This window comes from Odocoileus virginianus, unplaced genomic scaffold (assembly GCF_023699985.2).
Source record: "Odocoileus virginianus isolate 20LAN1187 ecotype Illinois unplaced genomic scaffold, Ovbor_1.2 Unplaced_Contig_3, whole genome shotgun sequence".
In the NCBI taxonomy this organism is placed as follows: Eukaryota; Metazoa; Chordata; class Mammalia; order Artiodactyla; family Cervidae; genus Odocoileus; species Odocoileus virginianus.
The window spans coordinates 2,830,449-2,857,071 of record NW_027224320.1 but is presented as its reverse complement, the minus strand read 5'-3'; the positions used below and the strand labels follow the sequence as shown (position 1 = coordinate 2,857,071).

Here is a 26,623-nt window from a genome sequence, read left to right as displayed (position 1 = left end):
GATTCCTCAGCAGAACCAGGTGTCTCTGGGCCTCAGGAACTTAATAGAGGAGAGAAAGACAGGGGAGGGAGGTGGTCAGGGGCGGGCAGACGCCCAGAAAAGACGAGGGTGGTGGCAAGACAAGCAGAGGCTCACTGATACTCGACTCTGAAAACAGACCTAAGGGCCACATTCCTCACTGCGGCAGGACTCAGCAAGGGGCCTGGGCCCCAGTGGGCTCTCAGAGCTGGAGAGAGGGGAGGGGGAGAGAAATGGGGTGGCGGGAGCTTGGGGGTGAGGAGGGTAGGGGTCAGGGGGCAGGAGGGGCCCCCGTGTGAGGCCCCACAGAGGGCGGGCCAGGCTGCCGTGGGGGCGGCCCCCTTCCTAAGGATGCAGACCCCGAGGGGCAGTGCACTTTCAGCTCTCACAGAGAACACCCCACTCACAGAGGGTGACCCTTGTACTCGGCCACCGGCTCTGAAACGGCAGAGCTGACGTCCGTGGGCAAGGCTCAGCGCGGCCAGGCCAGCAGCCACCCCAGGGAGGTGATTCCAGACACCCCAGGTCTCACCCGGCAGGCTCAGGGCCCAGAGAAGGGGAGGGACTTGTCCGAGGTGCCCCAGCAAGTGGGTCAGCCAGGCCGACAGGGCCCCGGGGCTGGGAGGTGCCCATTTTGCTTTAGGAGCCTGGGCTTCTGGACCTGCTGTCTCCTGGCTGAGCTCAGACTAACGGATAACAGTATCTTCCAGAAACCTCTCAGGTTTCACCGCGGTGAGAGGCTCTGGTGTTCAAAAGGCCCCGTCAGCTTCTGTGATCTTGCGATGTATAATCAGAAAGATAAAGTTGGTCCTCATCCCAGGTTCCAGCACAGACTTCCTAAAACCCTAGGAATTTCCTAAGTGGCCAGAGTGAGCAAGGTGTCTTTTGTTATGTTAATGAGGCGACTTCGGAGGCGGCTAAAGAAGGGGGCCTGGTTGCCTGGAGAACTCAACAGTGATTAGAGGGCTGGAATTTTCAGTCCTACGACCCCACAGCCCTGCGGAAGGGGAGAGGGGCTGGAGGTGGAATCAATCATGCCTAGGTGATGAAGCCTCCAGAAAGTCCCAAAAGGACAGGGTTTGGGGAGCTTCTGGTTGGTGGACATGGGGAGATTCGGGGACACGGAGCGGGCATGGAAGCCCCGCGTTTTCCCCAGGCCTTGCCTGGGGTCTCATCCGTTTCCTGGGTTACACCTTCAATCTGAAACCGGTGATTCTCTGAGGTTGGTGAGCTGTTGGAGCCAATTAACCCAACTCAAGGAGGGTCGTAGGAGCGTAGAAGTCCTAGCCGGCAGGCTGAAGCGTGGTGGGGGGGCAGTCTGGAGGGACTGAGCCCTTCCCCTAGGGAATCTGAGTGTCTACCACAGGAGTTTGAGCAAAGTCCAAGAGACAGAGACAGACAGGGGAGCCTGGAGTGCCGCAGTCCCTGGGGCCACAGAGAGTCGGACACGACCGAGCGAGCGGACGAGAACCGCAGGCACAGCGTCAGCCCTGACTCAGGTTGTGGGATGCTCAGCCGGCCTTGGAGAGCTGCGTGGTGCTGTCGGGGGAGGAACCGCAAGGTTAGAGGCATCAGCTCTCTCCTGGAAGAAATCCCGGTGTGATCCCCGGTGGGGCTCAGAGCTGAGATGGGAAGATGCATCCAAGGAATCGCCTCTTGGCCTGAGACCCCGAGGTCCGGAGGTGTCCCAGCAGCTCTGAATTCGACTAGACGCTGAAGCCATGGTTCCTCCCAGGCCCCGTCCGGATATGTGCTGACCTCAAGCTGGCCACCACTGCCTTCAGCCCCACGACTCTCCCCTGTTGCATGGGGACAGTAAGAACCACAAGATATGACAATGCGAGTACTACAGATGGGAGGCCTTTTTGAGAACTGCAAACGGCCGCACCTGCTATTGTCCATGTGCTCAGCCTACCCTGATAGAGGCATCAAAGGTATTAACAATAATAGTAGCAAGAGGAAGACCAATTATAGTAAGTGCCACTTGCAGTAACTGCCCTGCACCGGTTGTTGTACCGAGAACTTCCACTGTTTTTCTCCCCGGATCCTCCCAGCAACCGGAGAAGGGAGATTCTATATCATCTCTATTTTGGCTGAAGACCCTGGGGCCCAGAGAGTTCAAGCGACAGGCCCTGGGTCACAAAGAGCAAGGCAGAGGTCAGAAGACAAGTGCTCCAGTGGTTAAGAATCCATCTTGCAAGGCAGGGGACATGGGTTAGATCCCTGGCCCAGGAAAATTCCATACGCTGCTGAGCAACTAAGCCTGAGTGCCACAACTAAGACCCGTGCATCCAAACAAATAAAACAAATACGTTAAAACACACGTGTGCCATGTGTGCTAAGTCGCTTCAGTCATGTCCGACTCTTTGCAACCTATGGACTGTAGCCCACCAGGCTCCTCTGTCCACGGGATTCTCCAGGCAAGAATACTGGAATAGGTTGCTGTGCCTTCCTCCAGGGGATCTTCCCAGCCTAGGGATTGAACCCACGTCTCTTATGTCTCCTAGCATTGGCAGGCGGGTTCTTTACCACTAGTTCAGTTCAGTTCAGTCACTCAGTCACGTCCAATTCTTTGTGACCCCATGGACTGCAGCACGCCAGGCCTCCCTGTCCATCACCAACTCCCGGAGTTTACTCAAACTCATGTCCATTGAGTCGGTGATACCATCCAACCATCTCATTCTCTGTCGTCCCCTTCTCCTCCTGCCTTCAATCTTTCCCAGCATCAGGGTCTTTTCCAATGAGTCAACTCTTCACATGAGGTGGCCAAAGCACTGGAGTTTCAGCTTCAGCATCAGTCCTTCCAGTGAACACCCAGGACAGCTCTCCTCTGGGATGGACTGGTTGGATCTCCTTTGCCAGTGTCCTCTCATATATATAAAGACATTTACACTCAGACTCACTGTGAGAATAGGTCTTAAACATACCTCTCCTCTCTCTAAAGAGTGTATTTATCAGCCTTGGAGGAGAAGGTCTAGGATTCACAGCATTTTTGTTTCCTAAGTTCTTATGTTCTTCCCCGCAAAAGGAGGCTGGTAGACTAGGAGCAGAGCCTCTGGGATCAAAGTGGAAGTGAAAGTGAAAGTTGCTCAGTCGTGTCCAACTCTTTGGGACCCCATGGACTATACAGTCCATGGAATTCTCCAGGCCAGGATACTGGAATGGGTAGCCTATCCCTTCTCCAGGTGGATCTTCTGACCCAGGAATCAAACTGGGGTCTCCTGCATTGCAGGCTGATTTTTTACCAGCTGAGTTACCAGGGAAGCCCCCTCCTCTGGGATGAATTGGTCTAAATCTTCTGTGCCCTAAGCCCTGAAGGTACATTCCGCAGGGATGTGCCACCTCTCTCTCTTAAGGACTGCGGGCTGTCTCTGATGACAGCAGGGTAATTTCTGGAGGGTCAATAATTTGGCACCAGGTGCCAGCATCTTAAGAATGCACAGCCCCTTCAGGCTAGTGATGCCAATTTCCTGACCAGACCAACGTGCAAAACGTCTGCTGCCTACAGTCTTGCGAGATGAAAAGTTCTGGAGACTGCCCGACAACGTGAACACACCTAACACGACTGAAATGTAGACTGAAAGTGGTTAGGACTGCAGGCTTTATCTTAAGTATATTTTACCACAATTCAAAATAGAAGAAAAAAAAGAGAAAAGATGTTCACAGCAGAGTAGTTTTCAAGAAAGAAATTGCACACGGCCCATCTCTCCTCACTAGGGGATTACTTAAAGAAATGATAGTTTAGCCAACAAATGAAAGCGAACTAGAACAGGGGGTCCGCAAACTGCACCCCTCCTGCCCCCACCAGATTCAGCATGGCTTTTGTAAATAAAGTTTTATTGGCACAGAGCGCCATCTGTCCTTTGCCTGTTGGGTTGGCTGGGTTCTAGCTGCAACAGCAGACCTGAGATCACACGGGCCCCCAAGCCCACAGTACATACTGGCCAACCTTTAAGAAGTTTGCCAATCCTGGAGATAGAAGACCCAAGACTCCAAAAGACTCCTAGAAATAGTTTGGGGGGGGTGGGTGTGGTGGGAGAAACTGGCTCCTAAAGAGCCATGTTATGAGTTTAGTTTGGAAAGGAAAATTTTAAATAAGGCCCATTACCCACATGCTGCTAAATGCACCATTGGGTTGGTTATCTCTGGATGGCAGGACCAGAGACGAACTTGGTTTTCTTCTTAGGAGTTTTCTGTGTTCTCCGAATTTCTGTATGAAAAGCATGTAACTTCTCAACACCAGAAGAATCATTAAGTGACGGAGGGGAGGTGTTAACGAAATGCTATACCGACACTGATACTGCAATAGCAGTGGGCAAAATCAAGACACTGTACGCCTTAAATTTACACTACCATTGTATGTCAAAGGTATCTCAAATTTTAAGAAATCGCACAACATAATCAGGGCAAATAATTTTCTGTCTAGGCCCTTCGAAGCAGCAAGTACTTTGGCAGGTGGTCGCCGGTTGCCTGTTCTGACACCCCCACCCCTGTCAGAGTTTACAAGCTGGGGCCGGCTGGGGTGGGGATGGTGGAGGAGGTGCAGATGGAGAAGGCCCACGGGAATTCTCACGATAAGCCCAGAGAGACGCCCCCTTCCTCAGATTCCGGGGCACCCAAGAGGGTGGATCTGATTTTCAGGTGGGGGGCGTTGTTCAGGGATCCCACCCGGGAGAGGAGAGAAGAAATGCTACTGGGTGCTGGCACCATCTCTGTGAGGCACTCCAGCCCTCCCAACCCCAGTGGGAGGACCAGGCATCACCCCTGATTCTCCAATCTCCTCCCCGCCAGGGCTCTTCCTGTTCCCTTTCACAGCTGGGTGGGGAAGAGGCAGCTTTGGGAGGCTCGGTCAGGGACCGCCCTCGAGGTCACACAGCTGGCCAGGGGTGGAGACCGCGTCTGAGTCCGGCCCAGCTGACTCTCCAGCTCCATGGACTCTCCGCCACACGGGTCGCCCCCCGGGTCAGGAACGCCACTTTTGGTGGGTGCATTAGTAACCCGGGCCTGCTGGCCAGCCGACAGACACGCACACATCGGTCGGGTCCTCGACTCTGTGGGCCCCCGAGTGATCAGTGTCCCCTTTCTCCGGTGGGAACTGAAGTCTGGACACCCAGTGGGGCTGAGACCTCAGAGAAGGCAACTCTTCTCTAAAGACACCGCCCTCCAAACCCCGCTGCCTGCCAGTCCGGGGGCCAGGGAGACCTGGCAGGAAGACTAAACCGAGAGGGCTGCTCGGAGGAGGCATCAGATAGGCCTCTCTTGTCAAATGGGCTCCCACCAAGTATGGACAGATCAGCAAGCCTCGGAAGAGAGGAACCATGGCCTGCCTCTGTAGATCGCCTCTAAGGGCCAAGCCCCTTGCACAAGAGTGTCTTTATCTGGAGCAGAATGCACATTCCAGCTTCAGGGCGGTAGGCACCTGGCCTCCAGGCTGCCCTGGGCTACTCATTAACCAGTGAGAGGCCTCGGAGGGAAGGGCTGAGACAGAGTCTGCTCCAGCCTGGGGGAGGGGGTGGGGGAGGGGGAGGGCCCTGCTGGCTGGTGTGGGCACAGTCGGTTCACTGCTCTGAGCCTCGGTTTCCCCATCTGTGCAGTGGAGCAGCACCACGGCACGGACGCTTACTGTGAGGACCGCAGGCATCCACGGTGCTAGCGGTGTCTGACACAGAGCCAGCGCAGGGCTTGGGGGTCATTTCTATGCAAGGCAGCGCAGCGCACGTCCCAGGGCCACCGCGGGAGAAAACCCACTATCATTCAAACCCTCGGAGCACGGTGAACGTTACTGAAGAGTTCCGTAAATGTTCGAGATGATTCTTCCTGCTCTTTATGACAGTGGGGACTCTGGAAGCTGACCCACAGCGGGGGCAACTCCGTGCCGCCTGGCAGCTGGTCAGGGAGGTGTCCGGAGCCACCGGGCATGTGCCAGCCTGGCTCTCTGCACCTGAAGTCCAGCCACGAAGGACAGGCCTTGGGTGGGGCCAGGGCCCGTGGCTGCCGGTGACAGAGACCCAGGGCTGGGGACTTGCTGGCGGGGTGGCATCGGATCCACCAAGGGTCTTCGGGCGTTTCTCCCAGCCCTGGCTTCCCAAGTGACCCCAGTCAGCCAAACCCAGCCCTGGGGAGCTCGATGCCCAGGAGAAATTTCTGCCTAGGAAGCCAGGTTTTCAAATTCCAGACCAAGATGTACTAGTGGGTCATGAAATCAACCGAGGGGGCAGGGTGATTGTTGTTATGAAGGAGAACAGGACAGAACAGAGTCCGACAGGCGGTGAGGCTACGCGTGTTACTTCGTGAAACTTTGGTTTCAGTTTCAGGGGTGTAAGCACTCGCCGCATCCTGTCGTGAAGTGTGTTTCTTACTGAATGTCACGACTCAAAGACTTCTTTGAAAACCCCTAGGGGCTTCCCTGGTGGCTTAGATGGTAAAGAATCTGCCTGCAATGCAGAGACCCAGGTTCGATCTCTGGGTAGGGAAGATCCCCTGGAGAAGGGCATGGCAATCCAGCCCAGTATTCTTGCTCAGAGAATCCCATGGACAGAGGAGGCTGGCGGGGTCCAGTCTGTGGGGTCACAATGAGTTGGTCACGACTGAGGACACACACACACACACACACACACACACAGTGAGGATGTTTAAATCAAGGCTTAGAAGGCAACTGCAGAAAAGTGGCTTCAGTCAAGTTCCTGCCCCCATCAAACCCCTTTTAAAAACACCTTAAAAGCACTATTGAAGTCAGTCAGAAAGAGAAAGATAACTATCGTACATTAATGCATGCATACGGAATCTAGAAAGACGGTACTGATGAACTTATTTGCAGGGCAGCAATGGAGATGCAGACATAGAGAAAGACTTGTGGAAACAGTGGAGGAAGGGGAAAAAAGTGAAAGTGAAAGTCACTCCATTGTGCCCGACCCTTTGTGAACCCATGGACTACACAATCCATCGAATTCTCCAGGCCTTCTCCAGGCCAGAATACTGTAGTGGGTAGCCTTTCCCGTCTCCAGGGGATCTTCCCAACCCAGGGATTGAACCTGGGTCTCGGGCATCGCAGGCTGAGCCATGGGGGAAGCCCAGAGGAAGGAGGGGGCAGGACGAATTGAGAGAATGGCATGGAAACATCTGCCCCGCCGTGTGGGAAATAAACAGCGAGTGGGGACGCCCTGTGTGACACAGGGGGCTCCAGCCAGTGCTCTGTGACAACCAGAGGGGTGGGTGGGGCGGGAGGCCAGCTCTGGAGGGGCGGGACATAGGTGTACCCGTGGCTGATTCATGCTGGTATACGCCAGAGGCCAGTACAACACCCTAAAGCAATCATCCTCCAACAAAAGAAAAAAAAAGAGAAAGAAAGAAAGCATATTGTGATCCTGAACTGGGGTGGAGGCGGGGGAAAGTTTTGTACACATTAGAATCAGCAAAATGCTATTAACGTCGATTAGATAACAGAACCATGTCAATGTTAGATGCTCCAGGGCTGATCACCTTGGGCTTTCAGAGAATGAACGGCCTTGCTCTCACGAAAGGCAGGTGGAAGGATTAGAGGTAAAGGGCGTCACGCCCGAAACTCCCTGCAGAGACAATCAGCATAAATGCAAATGCCGCTGTTTTCACAGCTCATGGTAAAGCCACGAAGCCAAGGACGAAACTGCTCCCGGTGGGAAGACTCAATGAAAGGACATACAGGGCCTCACTGTAACATTCTTGCAACTTCCCTAAGGTTTTCCTTTTTTTTTTAAATAAAGAGAAAATGTAATGAAAAGATGACTGGGACGGCATCCCCCTTTCTCGAGCATCCTGGGAGCTGGGAGCCGAGCAGCAGCCCCTTCCACACGCGCCAGACCCCGTACCTCAGCATCGACCCCGCGAGGGTCCCCTCAGTGCCTGGTGCAGAGCCAGGCTCTGGAGCCGGGCCAGGACCCCGGAGTCAGTACTCAGCAGCTCTGCAGGGCCGTCTCCCTGCCACCAAGATGCACGGGTGGCCAAGCCAGGCCAGGGACCCACCACCCCAAGGTGATCTGCGGACAGGGTCCTGGACATCCCCAGGTGACCTGCGGACAGGGTCCAGGACATCCCCAGGTGACCTGCGGACAGGGTCCTGGACATCCCCAGGTGACCTGCGGACAGGGTCCTGGACATCACCAGGTGACCTGCGGACAGGGTCCAGGACATCCCCAGGTGACCTGCGGACAGGGTCCAGGACATCCCCAGGTGACCTGCGGACAGGGTCCAGGACATCCCCAGGTGACCTGCGGACAGGGTCCTGGACATCCCCAGGTGACCTGCGGACAGGGTCCAGGACATCCCCAGGTGACCTGCGGACAGGGTCCTGGACATCCCCAGGTGACCTGCGGACAGGGTCCAGGACATCCCCAGGTGACCTGCGGACAGGGTCCTGGACATCCCCAGGTGACCTGCGGACAGGGTCCAGGACATCCCCAGGTGACCTGCGGACAGGGTCCTGGACATCCCCAGGTGACCTGCGGACAGGGTCCTGGACATCCCCAGGTGACCTGCGGACAGGGTCCTGGACATCCCCAGGTGACCTGCGGCCAGGGTCCAGGACATCCCCAGGTGACCTGCGGACAGGGTCCTGGCGCTTCGATCTGGGATCTTGCACCCCGCCACCCCCCGCGGGTCCCTGCCACCCATGGCGAGACACCGCGATCACAGGGGAGGTCAGACGCCACTTACGTTTTGGAGGCTTCTCACAAAGCGCTATTGCTCTGGACCTGTGGTGAGGAGAGGCAGCAGAGAAGGGAAGAAGAGATCTGGTCAGGGTGTGAGGCACGCAGGACCCCGGGGTCTGTTCCCCATGTGACCGCCCAGCCCGCAGCGCTGGAGGCAGCAACGCTGAGTCAGATCCTTACTGAGTGTCTACTATGTCAGGCACTGCTCTGGGCCCTGGGAACTGTCCACATCCGGCGGGCACTTGGCGCTTCCACACACACTCACACACGAGTGCACACACACATACCACGTGTTCACGCACGGGCACATGCTCACACACCCCTTGCCCGGGTGCAGCGTCCCTAAAATAGTCAGGGCTGAGAAGCAGAGCTGGGAGGGGCAGTGAAGAGGGGGAAAGGCTCTCCTTGCTGTCTGAGAAGGGGAAAGCGAGCCCCACCCCCAGCTCGAACCCCAAAACCTGCGCTCAGCCACGCGCTCGGGGCTGTGACTGACTGTCCAGATGAAGAATGTATTAACACTTATCCCCTGGTTAGAGGCTAAGCTGCCATGCACCAGGGACACCTGTTGAACTGGGCTGGGTCAAGTGGTCCCCGGATGTGACTGACCCTCAAAACCTTTTTTTTTCTAAATAGACCACTTCAGTTCTTTGGGGCTCTGTCTGGGAAACAAGGAGAGTGGGGGTGGATCCTGTCTGCCTCTCATTCCACCAGCAGAGCTGTGCTGGAAGGCTCTCCCGGTTTCCGGGATTAAAAAAATGCAGAAAACCAGGAAGTGCTTCCTTATCAAGGAAGGCCTCACACTTCGATGAACAGTTAAATGGATTAGTGGGGGCGGTGGGGGGGAGGGGTTGTTAGAGCAGAGAGGACTCCAGGACTGGGCACTTACTTCCTCTTTGTACCTGCAGTCCTGCCCATGGGGCCTCTTTCCCGGACTCCGAGCTGGGTTCCAGCAGTCTACGGGGCCCCCGTCCCCCCAGGCTCAGACAGGCACCCGCTGCGTCCCGGGCGCTGGGTGTAGGAAGGCTGAATCAGTTATTTGTCGAGCATTGACTACATGGGAGGCACTGTTGGAGGCCCTGGGAACCTGGTAGTGAATAAGACAGCTGAGGGCCCCACTCTCCTGGAGCCTGGAATCCATGGCGGAGGCTGACGAGGATACCGTCGAGGCTTCCTCCTCTGGGTGCACATGTGGCTCTGTGAACTCTGGGTGGATTAGTAATGTCTGCAGCGGGTGCGGGTGGTGGAAACGGCACGGCTGTTATCCGGGACCATGCCCAGGGAAGAGGGACAAAGGGGGCGAGGAAGGTAGTGTGTTCAGTGCACAATTACAGGCTCAATGCTCAAGGAACCAGATGCAGGGGAGGATAATCTGGCCTGAAGTGAGACCTCAGCAGGTGCATGAGACCAGCCCAGCCTGGAGAAGAGGAAAAACGGCACCGAGTCCCTTTGTATCAAGCTAGCACGCGGGCACCTGGACCCCTTTTTCTGGGTCTGTTCCCTGCATCTATTCTCCCTGGAGACCCCACCACCGCCCCTCTCAGCCCACAGGGTTCTGGGCGGGCTAAGCCCACCTCCTGCTTCCAGGAGTGGGTGCGTGAGCTGGACTGAGCCCATGAGAGGGCTGTCATGACTGGCTCCAGGGCAGGCACAGGACCAAGACTGGATGCTGAGAAGGATGACAGGGGCTTGTGTGGAAAATCCTGGGAGAAAAGGAAAGCTCTCTAGGCTGAGATGGCTCTGCTGGGGGTGGGGTGGGTAACACTGTGCAGCTGGGGGCACCCAGGGAGGGCGGGGCCACCAGAGGGGCGACACGGGGCACAGAAACAAGTGAGAAAGAAATGGAGCCCCCCGCGATGCCCCTCAGCACCTGGATCCAGCCACACCTGAAGGACGACTCCGGGCTCTTCCCTTAAAGGAGGCGGAACATGTTTGAACTGATTTCTGCCACTTGCCCTAGGACCCCAGACTCCATCTGCCTTGAATCTGAGGTGTGAGTTTATGCATGTCCCTTTCTCTGACTCCCAGGCCATCAGAAAAGGGAGCCACAGAGCAAATGATGTCTGAGGTCCCTTGGCAGCCCTGGTACTCTAGCCAGTTGCAAAGGTTAGGACTGACCCTCCCCCACCCCTGGGTACTTGGCTGGAGATGGAGAAATCAGCCCTTCTCCAAGTGAAGCCTGGAGGGTTCGTTAAAACCCAGAGGACTGGGTACTCCTGCCAGAGTCTGAGTCAGCAGGGCTGGGGTGGAGATGCTTGGGGCAGGGTCCCAGGTTCTGCATTCTAACAGGCTCCCCTCGAAGTTCAGACTGCTCCCGCCAGTGACCACATTTTGAGGACCCAGACCCTAAATCTATTCCACTCTTCCCAGTTGCTTGAGATAGATGCTCAGTGCAAAAGTGAAGGCCCAGTTAGGCAGGAGACCACAGCCCCTCAGTCCCCAAAGCAGACCCCCAGTTAAGGAAAAGTGCCCTTGCGACTGCAAGGAGAAGCCGGCCTTTAAATGACCAACACAGCGGGTCTCAGCTTCAGCCTGTCCCACTGCTGACCCTTCCGGCCAGCCCTGCACCCTGGGATCTATCTAAACAAGGGGGAGGCAGAAAATGCAGCCTGGGCCCTGGGCTCTGGGCTCTGGGCTCTGGGTGGGCCCCACGCTGCTCTGCCAGGCGCTGTGAACACCCCATGTCTGGCTTCTCCCCCTACCAGGCCACACGCCAGCACCCCATCCCGTGCAGCCTGGCTGGCCCCTGGCTCTCCCTGACTTACATCCGACTTGGCTGCCTTGAAAAGCCTCCTGTGGCTTTTGGACCGGGGACACCGTTCAACAGAAAACGGCTTCCCCGCTAACCGCCTTTCCAAGGTGGCACTGGCCCAGAGGGCTTGGCCTGGCTCAGCCGGCCTCCCAGCTGTGTGACCTCGGGCAAGTTACCTGCGCTCTCTGCGGCTTTAGCGTTCCACGTGCAAAAGGGGAAGGAAGGTGCCTCTGGTGACTAGGGAGACGGATTTTCATAAGGCTCAGGGCCTGGCTTACAGAGCGTGCCCACCCCACCCACCCCAGACCAGCAACCTTGTCAGCACCAGGGAGCTGGTTAGAAATGCAGATTCTCAGGCCCCACCTTCGTCCTCCTGCCGGGGAAGGGACACTCTAACAAGATCCCAAGTGAAGCCTCCGCCTTCCGGGTCTGGGTGCTGGCACAGGGCGCAGCTACCAGCCTGCCACTGCAACATCCCAGGGCAGAGGCGACAAGCCCAGGCCTGGGGAATGGCGGGCAGGGGTCAGAGGTCATGACAGGGCAAGTGAGGGGAGAAAAATCCTCCGGGTTCGCCTAGCCTCCCAACGAATGACAAGCCCCTGGACGGCTCAGGAGAGGGGACAGGATGTGAGGCTTAGTGAGTGGACCATTGGCCTTAACAAGGGGTTTGGCCTTGGTAATAAAACAGCAACAACATTCCAGGTCTCAGCTTTGGCGCTTTCAGCAGAGACTGGCTGTCTGGTCCTCTCTGTAGAAGGCTAAACCTTTTACATTTAAGGAGGCGAATCAGCCTCAGTCAGAGCAGAGGTTGGCAGGGGGGCTGCCCTGGGAGGTGCCTGCTGCAGCCAGGCCCACCCCCGCCCCCAGCCCTGTGGAGCAGCGCCCAGGGGAAGTGGGCGGGTGGGTGGGGGTGGCTGGATTTCTCCAGTCCCAGCCTTGAACCACCCCCTCAAAAGCACTAAGGGGCCCCTGAAAGGGCTGGGTGGTCCCTCTACCCTTACCGCCCCGTCAGCCCTGCTGGAGGAATCCAGCAGGAAGGCTCCCACCTGCCTGGGATCCACCGGCAGCTGGACTAAACCTAGGAAGGGGTGGTGGGCTAAGCAGGCTTCAGAGTGCTGGGTGAGACGGAGGGGCTCTTCAGAGAAACTGAGCCGCCAGTGGTAATAAAAACATATCCACCTTGAAAAAATACTGGCTCGATTTTACAAAACCGAGTGGACAACTTAAAATACAGGGGTGGCCCAGAGCTGCCCCTCGGAGACCATTTTGCAGCGACTTGTACCCTTTTCTTCAGGCCTGGGATGAAATCTTTGCAAACAACTCACAACTCCCATCGGTGTGAAGTGGCAGCGGCAACAAATTCTGCTCGGTCCCCAGTGACAGATGCTTTTTTTAAGATTCATTCTGACCTATACTCTTCTACCAAGAATACTGAGGGTTGATTTCCTTTAGGATTGACTGGTTTGATCTCCTTGCTGTCCAACGGACTCTCAAGACGGATGCGGAAGCTGAAGCTCCAATACTTTGGTCATCTGATGCAAAGAGCCGACTCGCTGGAAAAGACCCTGATGCTGGGAAAGATTGAAGGCAGGAGGAAAAGGGGACGACAGAAGTTGAGATGGCTTGATGGCATCACTGACTCAATGAATATGAGTTTGAGCAAGCTCCAGGAGATAGTGAAGGACAGGGAAGCCTGGTGGGCTGCAGTCCACAGGGTCGCAAAGAGTCAGACACGACTTAGCAACTGAACAACAACATACTCTTCTACCAATGATGGAATAAAAACCCAGTTTCTTCCCCCAAGGAAGAGTTTTTCACTAAAGGCCTGTTGGGACAGCTCTGCACAGAGCATCTCTGAACTTTCGCCCCCAGATCAGGTGGCCCCTTACAGAGCGAGGGCTCGGACATCCTGAAAACCGACAGGACCACAGCTGAATCCTTAAAGGGGGCCCCACAGGACCACCGCCCCTGTGCTGATGATGCGTCCTCCCCAACAGAGAGAGAAAAGGGTCCTTCCCCGCTTCACTTAGCAGGCATTTCCCTCGGAAGCGACGCTTCCTTACAGGCTAGGACCAGAGAGGGGGAAGGGCTTGCCTAGGTCACACAGCAAGCCAGTGGCCCTGGGCTCCCAAACCCCGATGCTCTGGTGCCCTTTATCAAGTCCTTTAACGCTCGTGGTCAGCCCTATAAGGGCTCGAGCTGGTCTGCCCTGTCCATCTGCCACCTGCCCGGGGCCCAGGACAGGGTCTGGAACTAACATTTGTGGGAAGGATGGATGGAGGTGGGTGGATGTAATTTCTAAGCCTGGACCCACTCAGACCGTCAGGTGGCTGGATAAAAGGCAAGACATCACAGGTCTGGGTTCCAGGCAGAGAAGAGGTACTCTGGGGCTCAGAGGAAGGCGAGATTAAGACCACCTGGACGCAGATCATCTTTTGGGGGTGCTTATGATGTGCCAGCACCATTAAGGGGTGGCAAGAAGCCTCCATGAAGTAGGTGGCCTCAAGCTGGCCCTGGGGGAGTGGGGCTTAGGAGAAAAGGGAGGAAGGGCCTTTCGGGCTGAGGTATGGGCTGGGCTGAGAGCCTGAGGCTCAGTCTAGGAGCAGAAACCAGCTGGATCATGGGGGGCGCTGAGATGGGGGAGCAGGTGAGATCAGGTGAGGCCCTGAAGGCCAGGCTGAGGAGTTCGGACCTGATTTCACAAAGTGCTGGGGAGCCACTGCCGGCTGGGGAGCCGGACAGTGACGTGCTGCTGAGAGCTGACACCCCCATTCCCCAGCCCCCTCTTTCCCGGCAACCCTACAAAGCCCAGGAGGCATGAAGCTGGGTGAGCAGGCTGCGGTCTTGGGCTGGGATGGCATTCACCCTGAGAGGAGTCACCAGGTGCCATCGGGTGACAGAACGGCTGCTCTGAAGATCAAGGCCTGAGTCCGCCACCAGGCGTGAGTGGCCCTGGGTCTCCAGGTGCCGACCGGCCGTGGGGCGGAAGGGCAGAGCCTTCAGGACCGCCCCCTTCCTGAGCCCTGCCCCGAAGGAGCATGACTCGGCTGAAACCCAAGGCCAGCCGCACCCTCCACCCCCAGCGGGCAGCAGCACCCCGGCAGCGTTAAGGATTTTCTGCAGGGACCCTGCTGCAGCTCTCCTGGCCTGTACGGAGGGGAGAGTGGAGAATGGTGGGAAGGGGAAGACTCGCAGAATGTCCCCACCAGGGAACCTGCAGAGACGTGGTCCCAGCCTCCACTCAGGAAGGGCCAAGCTGGTGAGGGGGGCGGGCAGAACCACAAGTTTGTGAACAAGGCCCTCTTGCCGATGGAGGCTTCCTTCAGACCTCAGTCTCCCCATCCATGAAAAGGGAGGGCGGGGTCCAATTAACTCCCTGACCCCGAAGTCCCCACACCCCCAGCCACCTTCCCTTGCGTTCCCTGCCCCTGGTGTAATGCCCTGGGATTGTTCATTAACTCCTTCCTGATACAGATCTGTCCCCAGACTGGAGCGCCTTCAGTCCAGGAGCTGGTCTGTCTGTCATCCCTCCCTCTGGCTCTTGTCCTAGGCTGGAAGCCTTGAAGAGGCTCAGTAAAAAAGGCACGTGCGTGGAAGGAGGGGGGCAGAGACGCTGGTTGTCCTTCCAGGTCCCAGCGTGTGACGGGCGAGAAGGCTCTTTTCTGAGGGTGGACGAAGTCTTCGAGAAGATGGAGGTGAGAACCCCCGAGTCAGGCACAGCGTTTAAATGCAGCAAGGGAGATAAGACCCGTCGGGGCTGAATAAGCATCTGTTCCAGCCCTCAGCGGCTTCTCTGACCACTCTCAGGCTAAGTTCAAAGCCGTCGGGTGGGGGCATTTCATTCATTGAGCTGGCAGCACTTGGGGTGAATAAGGCAGGCCAGGCTCGGTCAATGACTGCCAAATGCAGACTAGCTGTTCAGAATGGCCGGGAGGCCTGTATGTCCGACGAGCGTCGGCTCCACAGTGGTCTCTCTTTGAATAGCGAAAATGGCAGAACCGAGAACAGGATGATGCCCTTGTCGTTAACAACAAAACAGAACCGCAGCTAGCTTGCCGAACAGATCCTAACGAACCCTGGGTCTAAGGGGAGATCAGAACTGAAATGAAAGCTGATCTAAAACGGAATTAAAAGGACCATATGTCCACCTAGATATCTGAGGGGTACAGCCAAACCCGCACGCAGAGGACAATATATACTCTTAAAGCCCTCATTGTTATTATAGGAAGGGGTAGACGGCAGAGATGAGAGGCAGAAGGTCAGCCAGACACACAGCCTGAAGCCTAGGCTACACTTCTTAAAAAACGATCTTTAAGAATCACTTTTACTTTGTACAGTGTGGTATTGCTTGAGGTCTACTGTTTCTGTAATTAAAAGCCACTCTTGACAGTTTCTCAAAAAGTTAACAAATATCTACCCTACGCCCCAGCCGTTCCCCTCCTAGAGAAACGAAAATATACGCCCACAAAGAGACTTGTACAGGAGGGCTCATAAAAGCTTCATTCATAACCACCCCGAACTGGAAACAAGCCAAATGTCCATCCACAGGAGAGTGGATACAGCAAACCGAGGGGCGTCCACCCAGCGGTCCACTCCTCCGCGTAAAAGGAACAAACCACTGACACCCTCAGCAGCGTGGATGGATCTTAAGTCCTCAAGCGGAAAGAAGGCAGAGACGGAAGGGTATGCACCATATAAATCCACCCAGTTCCAGGCCTGGTGAGCCTAACGGGGACAGAAATCAGAAACTGGTTGTCTCTGGGAGCGGGAGGGCATGAATCCACGTCCCGGGGGGGCTGCAAACCTCCCGCATCTTGACCTGAATGGCGGCTACACAGGTGTCGCGATCCGACCAGACCCAACAAACCGTAACAGGATCTTTGCATTTCACTGAATGCAAATCATATCTCGATTTTAATATATTTTTTTAAACAGTCACAGTTGAAAACGTGGAAACATACAGATGCCCAGGCTCCATCCCCTGGGGATTTGGGTCCTGTATGTCCAGGCCTGGGAACCTGAATGTGCACCAAGCCACCCAGGTAAACTCTGCTGCCAGACTCCTTAAGGCGACCTGCCCCCCGCCCACACACCCTCTCCTGCTTGTGTTGGGTGATTTCTTGTCTGCAAGTCAATTTTTAGAGACAGAAGAGCGATTTCCATCCTCTCTGCTCTCTCCCTGCCCCCCAACCCCTGCCCCTCAGCCGTGGTCTCCAAACGAAGCCTCTGAGCAGGTGAGGTGGGCAGGGGCGCCCTGCCCCATGCCTTGTCCAGGGCGGATGTACTCCTGCTCAGGCCCCAGGGCCACCTGCTCTGGGGAGGTCAGAGGCACAGTTAATGGGCTGTGTACCTGTTAAACAGCATGTCCGGGCCCTCACCCCGTGTTTACGACAAGAGCTCAGGGTAAGATTCGCTGGCATGGAAAATGCTTCTATGCCCTGACGAGCAGTAGCCCAGCCACTGGGTCCTGGACCTCAGCCTGGTCCCCCCACTCCCCGTGAATGTCTCGTGCCCCCTCAGGTTTACCCGGCTTCTATGCCGCTGCCCCTAAACCTGGCCTGACGCTATTTCTATCTCCGCTGCCCATGTGCCCAGCGCTCCACCACCTGGCTCCTATCCTCTCTCCAGCTGGGTCCCCTGCGAGGCTTGTTCCACAAACAGGCTTGTCTGTGCCTTTGCGTCCGCTATGCCCCCGCTGCCTGGAATGCCAGCCTGCCCTGTCCCTCTGCCAGCTCCAGCATCACCTCCTCTGAGAAGCTGGAACGTCTCCTGCCTACACCCTTGGCATCTCACACCCAGGGACAGCAGTCACGGGCGGCGGGGTCACCAGCGGCGGTCATCCTGCCAAGCTCCCTCTCTCTGGGCTGCGAGCTCTTCGAAGGCCAATATTCTACTCCAAATCTGGGGCCCGGTGAGAAGAGACCAGAGCAAAGAAATGAGGCACGTTTAAAAAAAAAAAAGAAGAGCTCCCACTCACACTTGAAAGCAGCGCCTCCCCCACCCCCCACCCTGCCTGCCCCCCACTGGGAATTTCCGCACACAGGGCTCCTCCCCAGAGAACCTGTAAATTCACTTTGGCCAAGATAAGTTGGCCATCACAGAGGAGCGAGACATGGCCCTGAAGACCTCACTGATGACCTCTGGCAGAGGTCGGGAGGCAGCCCACAGCTGCCCGCTGACCCTGGGGTTCCAAGGCCAGCCGGGGTTCCCACCCGCACCCCTCCCAGCTACAGCCTGGCTGCACCCCAGGTGTCCTCTGTCACTTATCTCCCAGCTCCTTCCGGTACTCAGGATGTGCTGAGTGACCTGCGAGTGTCTTATCATTTGGGGACCTTTGGAAAGAACCTCAGATAAGCCTGACAGGGTCCCGAATTCCTTGACAAGCTGATAGGTGGAGAGTGAGCAAACACCACTCTCAGAGCCTACACTGCCAGCAGGGGGCTGGCAGTGGGGTAGGAGGGGCCCCCGGAGAGGCACAGAGAAGGGGGAATGAGTAACCAGGGGCGGAATTAAGGTGCCGAGGGGGCCCACACACTCACCCTCCAGCCCTGAGGACCTCTGTCCCTCGTGTTCCCAGGTGCTGGTCCAATTTCAACTCTGCAGGACGTCTGTGGCTAAAGCTCCACAGGGCCCAAGCTCATGGCTGGTCAGGCTTCTGAAGCCTGACCCTGGCACTGTCCAATCGAGGCCAAGTTCTCTGGGCAGCCCTCAGTTTGCCCATCTGTAAAATGGGCTCTACCCGCTCCCTGGGGGCCTCCGACTGCACTGCTGGTGCTGGACCTCCGGAGGGGGAGATGGGCAGGATGGGGCAGGGCAGGGTGCCCGCAGGTCGTCCAAGGGCAGCCCTGGAGGACAAGAGCCCGAGGTTGCGCCTTGGCCCGAGCCACACACCACAGTGACCCGGGACCTCGTGACACCCTCTAATCGGCAGCTCCGAAGCCGAGCCCGGCTTTACAGCTTACCACAGGCTTATTCAGCCTCATCTCCCTCAATCCCCTCAAGGACGCCGTGAGGCTGGCTTGGTGTCCTTGCTGCCCGGACTGCGGAGCTGAGGTTCAGAGTGGACAGGGGAAATCACCCAAGGTCATCTGCCAGCTAAGATACAGAGAGGCGCAGTCCTTGGACTGGGCTCCCTGGGGACAAGCTCCTGCCTCTCATTCCCAATTACCCCTTAACCAGTTTACTCCACCCATTTTACAGATGAGGAAACTGAGGCCCCCAAAAAAGGCTGCCCAAGGTCAATGGGGGCAGGGGATGCTGAGCCAGGCCCAAGACCCCTAGCCAGTTCCCCACTCCTACCCTACGGGGGGTTCTCCGCCAGGACCCGCCAGCTCCTCCACGCCATTCTGATGGAATTCTTCCCCCACTGCACCCCCACAGCTCACCGCTCGCCGTGTGCCCACCCCACGCTCCCCGGATGCCTCCCTGGTCGAGAGGGAGGCAGGCGGTTGCTAAGCGCTCACCACCCGCTTGCTCTCATAAAAATAAACTCCTTCTGGCTGGGAGTCTCTGGATGAGATCCCCCTCCTTTCCAGCCAAAAAAAAATTAAAAAGAAATTAAAAAAAGATCTCCCCCATGACATTTATTTGAACGGCATCAGTGCCAAAGCAGGGGCCGATTCTCCCAAGTCCAAGTGGAGCCGCACACCACTCAACCTCAGCCCCAAGACCCTCTGTTCAAGTGTCCGGGCAGTTACTGAGCTGATTTATTTCCCCAGGCAGGAAACGGGGGCCAGGGCTGCCTCCCAAGCCTCTGGGGCTGGTCCTGGGGGAGGCCAGGAGCTGGCAGAGCCCGAGCAGTGACCAAAATAGCCCGGCCCAGCACACACCTCCCTCCGAGTGCCCGGGAGGGCAGCCCACAGGTTCCCCTCAGGTCCAGGACGAAGCCTCGGCCGACGGCGGAGGCCCCTGAGAGCCTCTCTCTGACTTCCCCCGGTGGGAGGGGGACCAGAGCCTCCAGCGCAAAAGAGGAACCCCCAGCAGGAAGGGAGACATCTCGAGAAGGATGTGTCCCGCTGTCTTTGCCCGCTGTCCGCCCGGCTCCCGGCTGTCCCTGGGGGCCTCCATCCTGCCGCTCCAGGTGGCTGGACGTTGGCACTGCCACCTGCCCGCCGCACCCGCGGAGCTGCGCCGCCCGGTCACCTGCACCCGCTCGGCCCTGCCCTGGAGAAACAGCTCTGGGGGCTTGGTCCTCCAGGCACCCGGGGACACTCGCTCAGGTACAGTCGAGGACACGCGTGTGTCCACAACGGGGAGCCAGAGACAGAAGCCCCACTTGGGGACACACACGTGCACAGCCAGGTAGTGGGAGATACAGTCACTCACACACACACACACAAGTTCACACAGACGCACTCCAGGGGGCACAAGGGCACGCCTCCCAAGACTCGGCCACACAGGTATCACAGACACACACCAGAACGCTCACACGCACCGCCCAGAGCGCAGAACAGCAGACACACTCGGGGACACGGAGATGTCTGCAGACCCCCGGCGAGATGGAGACACCGGAAAACACACACACACACACACACACACACACACCTGGATCCTTGCTACAGACGCCCCAGCCCTTTCGCCGGGGAAACAATAACAGCCCCGCTGGGGGACGGAGCGGACGACCCTCCGTCCCGCCCTCGGTGGAACTGGGAGCCCCCAGGGGCGGGGAGGAGGTCGGGGCTGGCGGGGGACGCGGGGACTAGGCGGGGGCTCCGCGCGCCCGGCTCCGTCTCCCTCGGTACCTGGGGCGGCCACGGCGCTGCGCTCGGCCGCGCTCCGTTCCGCGCGCCGAGGGACTGCCCGCCGGTGCGATATCTGGCCCGCGGGGTCTGCGCTTCGGGTTCCCTCTCGGCGGGGCCCGGCCTCGGAGCTCGCGGTCCTCGGGGCTCGGCGCTGACCAGCAAGCCGGGCTGCGGCCAGGACCCAGAGCTCGGCGCTGGCGGCGGCGCGGAGGAAGCAGTAATTTATAAGCGGCTTCTTCCTGACCTCGCGTGTCTGTTGTCTGAGCAGGCAGCTCTCAGCATCACCCATCCTGCTGGGTGGAAAAATACCAGCTTGGCCGGGCCGGGGGCGGGGCTCGGGGGCGGGCCCAGGGCGGGTCTGGAGCGCCGGCCACGCCCCCACGGGGACACACGCGCGCACAAACCCTCTCTCTCTCTCTCTCACACACACACACACGCACAGGCACACACCGCACACGCACGCGCGCTCGGGCTCGGACACAAAGAGCCCCGGGCTCGCCGAGCGCGCGCGCGCGCACACAGCCTCGTGAGGCGGGCGAGCGCTCGGTCCCCCGCTCCCCCCAGTGGCGCGCGCCTTTCGAGGCACCCAGTTACCGCCTGGCGCCAAGGAGGGCGGGGCGCGGGGTGCGGGTGCGGGGGCCCAGAGGGGGCGTCTTCAGCAACCCCCCTCCGGTCTTCAGACGAGGAGCGAGAGAGCCCAACCCAGCTCGAGCCACCAAGCCCACAGCTAGCCCTCCACCTGGCTCAGGGGTTGCGGCCTGGGCTCCGCGAGCGGTCGGGTCCAAACCACGCCTCTGCCCTCCTCCCAAGTTCTCTGAGCCTCTGGATGCCCCCCACCCCCCAATAAAACCCCTGCGCGGCCACTTTGCCCTCCCCACCTCCTCGCCGGGGGCGTCAGGGTGACCCTGGGACAGAGCGCCCTGGCTTCTGGGCTTTGCCCCTGCCCCGTGACCTTAGGGCACTGCTCGGGCTCCCTCCCTTAACTCGTTTCCTCAGCTCTCAAATGGAAACGCGGAGAAGAGGGACGGGGACTCATCTTCCCTGGCCGTGAGGAAGACCCGAGGTGAAGAGTGCAGACAGCTCAGAACAGCAGCTCCCCAGCGCTGAAGTGCCAAACAAGTGTCTATTTTTAAATGAAAATGGGGAATGTGCCATTATTCTTGTCCTTATTTGCATGGGCGGGCTGCAGAGACCAAGTGCCGGCCTGAGGGACGCGCTGTGTGGCTTCCAGCACGCCCTTCCCCTCTCTGAGCCCAGCGCTGACCTTTCACCTTCTCTCAGGCCCCTCTGCAGCTGGGCGGCTGTGTGCAGAGAACCTTTTAGACTGAGGTTGAGAGAAGATATACCAAACAGGGGCCCCCCGCAGAGAGCCACCCTGGATGCCAGACCTGGCCCAGCTTGAATCCAGCTCCTGGAAGCGCTCTGGAGTGCCCTCCAGGAGGCAGACGGGGTGACCCTTCACCTCTCCCCAGTCTGCTCTTTGAGGCCCCTGCTGTCCATCTTGACTTTCTAGAGGCTGCCTCCCATCCCCCAGCTCCAGCCCAGCCAGCCCCTGGCCCCTGCCTTCCCGCGCCTTTCTCCAGGCCTTGCCTGACCCCCTCTGCTGACCCAGGTGCCCCTTCCTCCAGGAAGCCCCCAGGGACTGGCAGAGCCTGCAGCATGGCAGCCGCCCTGGGTGGCGCCCACTCTCGGCCCCCTCAGCTCTCTCCTTTGAGTTCAGAGCACGTGCACCCCTTTTACAGGTGAGGAGATCAAAGCCCCGAGGCTGGGCGGCTGAGTCCCCGCCCCGCTCCCCTCCTGAGGCACATGGGGCTGTCCCTGAGCTGAAGGAGGGAGCAGGCGCCCCACAGAACCTCCCTGCAGCGCGGAGCGGCAGGTCACCCTGCGGGGAAGTGACTGTGGCGTTGAGGATTGAGCTGCAAGGAGGCTTGGACCGGGCCAGCGAGTGTGGCTGGGGGCCGCTGGCGCTGAGGTGGGGAGTGGCCTGTCCCGGGCTTCGGTTTGGAAGGGCTGTTGGGACAGCTGACCTCTGCGCGGGTCAGTGTGGCTCACCCCGTGGAGGCACCGGACCGCGGATGGGGCCCTTTCAGCCGCCTGCTGTCTCCCTCCGGCCCACCCGCTCCCCGAGGGACAGGACCTTGTCCTGTGTGCCTCAGTCCAGCCCTGGGCCTGGCACACAGCGGGTGCATTTATCTAAGGAGCCCTTGAATGGCACTGAGCCCCACTGCCACTGGGCACTGTAGATGCGTTTAACCACCTTAACTTGCCAAACCCTCGAGACCACACTGAGGGTGGCCCTCGTGATCGCCCCCATTTTACAGAAAGGAAAACTGAGCCACGGGGAAGTGAAGTCACTTGCCCAGGGGGTTGGTGGTAGTGCTGGAATTCAAACCCAGGCCACCTAGTTCCAGAGGCCACACTCTTAGCTGAAAGGTTTGCGGGGGGAGGGGTGGGGGCAGTTTTACTGGCTGCTGGACATGAACCCAGCCCCAGAGGGCAGGAGAGGGGGAGGGGTGGGGGAGGGGAGCAGGAAGGGGTGGGGGAGGGGAGGAGAGGCGGAAAGGTGATGGGAAGTGCTCCAACCTCCACCCAGGGCGAAGCAAAGCCACCCAGAGCCTGGAGACCCCCAGGGTCCACCCCTCAGGATCCCCCCCGCCCCCCACCGCATTCTGTGGGCCTTGGGCCTGCTGTCTGGGCCTGAGTCAATGATCAGAGTCTGGCCTCATTGAACCATTGTGACGACAGGTCTCAGACTTGGGTTGGGGGTGGGTGGTCTGCATTGACTTGGCATCCACTGGACTTTAAAATATTTTGAGTTAATTGCTGTGAACGAAAACTTGCAAGAGTTTTACAAACCGGAATGTCTGCCTTCTTTGGAAAAGGTGGCAAGATGGAACCACCTTGGGCCCCTTATCTAAGGTTGCTTGGAGCTCAGAAGGGGGAGGTGTGGCTCCCCGGGGGGCGGTTCCCTGCGGAGGGCTGAGTGTGAGACCGGGGCGTCCGGGGTGGCTGAGGCCCCGGGATGAGGCTGTGAGCACCAAGGAAGCGAACGCACTGGCAGGACGAGGGACCTTCAAGGAAACCCGGGCAGAGGTTTCCTTCGGAAGCCCCATTCTGGCCTGAAATTCCCTGGGGACTAAGTTCCCATTCCAGGAACGGAAATCGCCTGGGGAGAGCTCACGGAAGGCCCTGGCCTCCGAGGGACTGGATGAGGTTTTGAAAAGGCTGTTCTCCGATGCTTGACTCTCAGCAGCTGGCAATAATAAGGCCAAATCGATCCAGGGCTTTGAACAAAACCCTTCGTCCCTGGCCGGGGAATGGTCCGTCTCATCCGTATGTCAGGCCGAGTTGTTGAGATACTCCAGCCATGCTGGGCCATCAGGCCAGCGCGAGGGGTCGTGTGGCGGGCTGCCATGCCCCTCATTCCTGGAGGAGAGGAAGGGACAGTGGGGAAGCGGCCGGGCGGCCCCCGACCTGGTCCCTCTGTCCCAGGCACAGCCGTGTCCACGTCTCTGGATGTGGACGGACAGACGGTGGCACCACAGAGGCTTCCTCAGCGCATCGCAGCCTCGGGAACTGGCTTCCCGCCCGCCCGCCCTCCTCCGGCCTGCGGTCAGGCCCTAGCTCCGTCTCTCACAGGCTGCGGGACCCCGAGGGAATCGTGTCCCCTCTCTCTGCTTCGGCTTCCTGATCTGTTGGAGCAGCCGGGGCAGAACCCCTGTGCCTGATTGTGTTGAAGAGTAAGTGAAGACCTGAGCGTGCAGGGCGATGATGGCGTGCAGCCCAGCCTGTGGTTAATCAGACGCTCGCCCACCCTCTCCCGCCGTGCTCTGGGCTTCTCTACGGCCGGTCTGGCCTTCGCTTGAGCAGTTCCCTGCCCCCTGCTGTTCCTTCCCCCAGAGCGCTTTGCCCTTTGCCCTCCCCGCCACCAGGATCTCAGCCAGACTGGGAGCACCCAAAGGAAGGCAGAGGTGCCCAGCAGCGCCTGGCACATCCCGGGAAGCCCTTGCTGTGGGCTGTGGGTGGCAGGCCTCCAAGGCACCCTTTCCCCCACTGCTGGTGACTTCAGGCTTCCTCCCCGATCCCCCTCCTGCCCAGCCCTTCTCCGCTCAGCCTCAGCAGCCTGAAGGGTCTGGGGCTCCCCTCCCCGCGAAGTGGGGAGCAGGAATGCCACAGAGGCTGCGGAGAAGGTGTTCAGCGATGTCTCCGAAGGTGAGACATCCATTTAACTGAACTGCCAGCAGTCCTGTGGCTCATCGCTGACCGCAGAGAGAGGAAAACAGAGGTCTGCACAGGACCGTACAAGCGTGTGAACGGCAGCGTTATTCCCGAGAGAGCCGCAGGCTGGGACACGCGCAGGAGGATGCAAGACGGACCACCGCCTGGAGCACTCCGGACATCCCCCAAACTAGAGGGGGGCCGCAGAAACACCGGGCACCACAGACCACCGTTTAAATGGCCATGTATATGGACTCTAGGTCAGCGCTGTGAATCTGTGGTCTGGGAAATAGGAGCCATGGGGGCCCCTGGGGTGTGGGAGGGGGTGACCAGAAAGACCACCTCCTGGGCTCCAGCCCAGGAAGGCTGCCCTTTCCCGATCTGGTGATGCACCCCCACCCCGACCCCGAGGGGCATATACCTCCGCAGACACCCATGCTGTGCACGTAGCATCTGAGCTTATCCCTCAGTGCGATGATTATTCCAATAAAAATCAAAAAGAAGGGCTTCCCTGGTGGCTCGGTGGTGAAGAGTTGCGCCCGCCGATGCAGGAGACACCGGTTTGATCCCCGATCCCGGAAGATCCCAGGAGCAGCAGAGCCACAGAGCCCGGGCACCACAGCTGTTGAGGGTGTGCCCTGGAGCGCGCGAGCCGCGAGTCCTGAAGGCCGCACACCCTAAACCCGGGCGCCGCAACCAGAGACGCGCCTGCGCTGCAGTGAGGACCCAGCACAGTCACGGATAAATAATGGGTAGATAAGTTCACCAACTCCCTGGACATGAGTTTGAGTGAACTCCGCGAGTTGGTGATGGACAGGGAGGCCTGGCGTGCTGCAGTCCATGGAGTTGCAAAGAGTCGGACACGACGGAGCCACTGAACTGAAGTATTTTTTTTTTAAATCAGAAGTTAAAGCCGCTGATGCAGTGAGTTCCTCCTCCCTCAAAGCAGCCCACGCGTGGCCCACTGGCCCTGCACCACACTCTCCGTGGCCTCTGAGACCCCCAGCTCCGTCTTGCGCCTCTTCCTGCCCCTCCAGCCACACAGCCCTCCAGGCCTCCTGCAAACCCCAAGCTCCTTCGCTCAGGGTCTTTGCTGGCTGCTCCTCCTCACAGAGGGCTCTGCCTCCAGCCCTCTGCAGGCTGGCTCCTTCCCGTCCTTTAGGCCAGCGTCTCCTCCCTCTAGACCGGGTCATGTGTCCACCCTAACTTGGAGAACCATGTTCGTGCCCGTCATGTCTTTTATAGCCATCTGCTCGTATCCGCTTCCACGTCTAGGCTGCCCGCTTCTCATGGCGGAGCCGAGTCCGCTGGGTCTCAGGCCTAGAGCAGGGCCCGGCCCTTGGGGTGTGTCCCCCAGGCCTCTGCTGAGCGAACGAATGGGGTGGAGCCACCCCCAGATGCCCCGTCACCCCTGTGCGGGCCACCCTTCCACACGTTCGGGTCCACAAGCTGAAAACTGACCGTTTGTGGAGCTGGGGCTAAAGACTCTCGCTGCACCCATCTTGAAGACTCTGCAGTCAACCTGCACGGGAGACCCTCCCCGGAGAGACCTGGATCCAAGTCCCCGAGGGATCCTCAGTGGCTCTGCTTCTCCATGCCTCAGTTTCCCCATCTGCAGCACCATGGGCTAGCCACGGTGACCTTGGTCAGCCCCTCAACTGCGGCGTGCACACGGTCTCCAGGGGACGGGTTCACAGGCAGACTCGCTAGCGGGGCGAGGTTCTGAATTTCTGATGTGCCCACATGCTGCTGCTCCCCAGACCACGCTTTGAGTCATGAGTACAGTGGGGAGACTTCCAAAGGGTGACCCCCCCACCCCCGCTAGACCAGGAGCGGTGCCCAGGAGCTTGTGAGGAATGCCCAGTCCCAGGCCCCACCCAGCCCTCCCGAAGCTGGAATTCCGGGCCAGGCCGGCCATCATGACCCCCCGGCCCTCGGACGGGCGGTGCTGTGGGCGGCCCTGGCTCTCAGCCTCCGTGCCCATCCTCCCAATTCACCCAGGAAGCTTAAAAACCTTCCTGTCTGGCTCCCATCTTCCAAAATCCTAATTTAATTGGAAACAATACTTTTTTTTAAACTGATGTTGTCCAGGCAATCTGGACGTCTCGTCAGAGTGGAGAATTCTTGCCACAGAGGGTGCTGGGCCTCTGGTAGCATCCCCGTCTCCCAGACATACCCAGGCAGGCCTAATTCCTTTGCATTCCTGCCCGGGC

General features: G+C 58.6%; 1 protein-coding gene across 3 annotated transcripts in view; it reads right to left on the bottom strand.

The window, feature by feature from the left end:
• Positions 1-20,491, bottom strand: part of SLC6A6 (solute carrier family 6 member 6) — a 78,401-nt gene extending 57,910 nt beyond the window's left edge. Inside the window, exons 1-2 of one of the 3 annotated variants that reach the window (XM_070463491.1) lie at positions 20,193-20,459; positions 8,707-8,744 (exon numbers count right to left, since the gene is read on the bottom strand). Coding sequence is in view for 1 of the 3 variants with exons in the window: in XM_070463488.1 (XP_070319589.1) it covers positions 20,193-20,481 (289 nt within the window). In the remaining 2 variants the exon portion in view is untranslated. Of the gene's footprint in view, positions 1-8,706; positions 8,745-20,192 lie in introns of those variants that run through there. The other 2 variants (XM_070463488.1, XM_070463490.1) reach the window with 2 other exon arrangements.
• Positions 20,492-26,623: the final 6,132 nt, after the last annotated feature.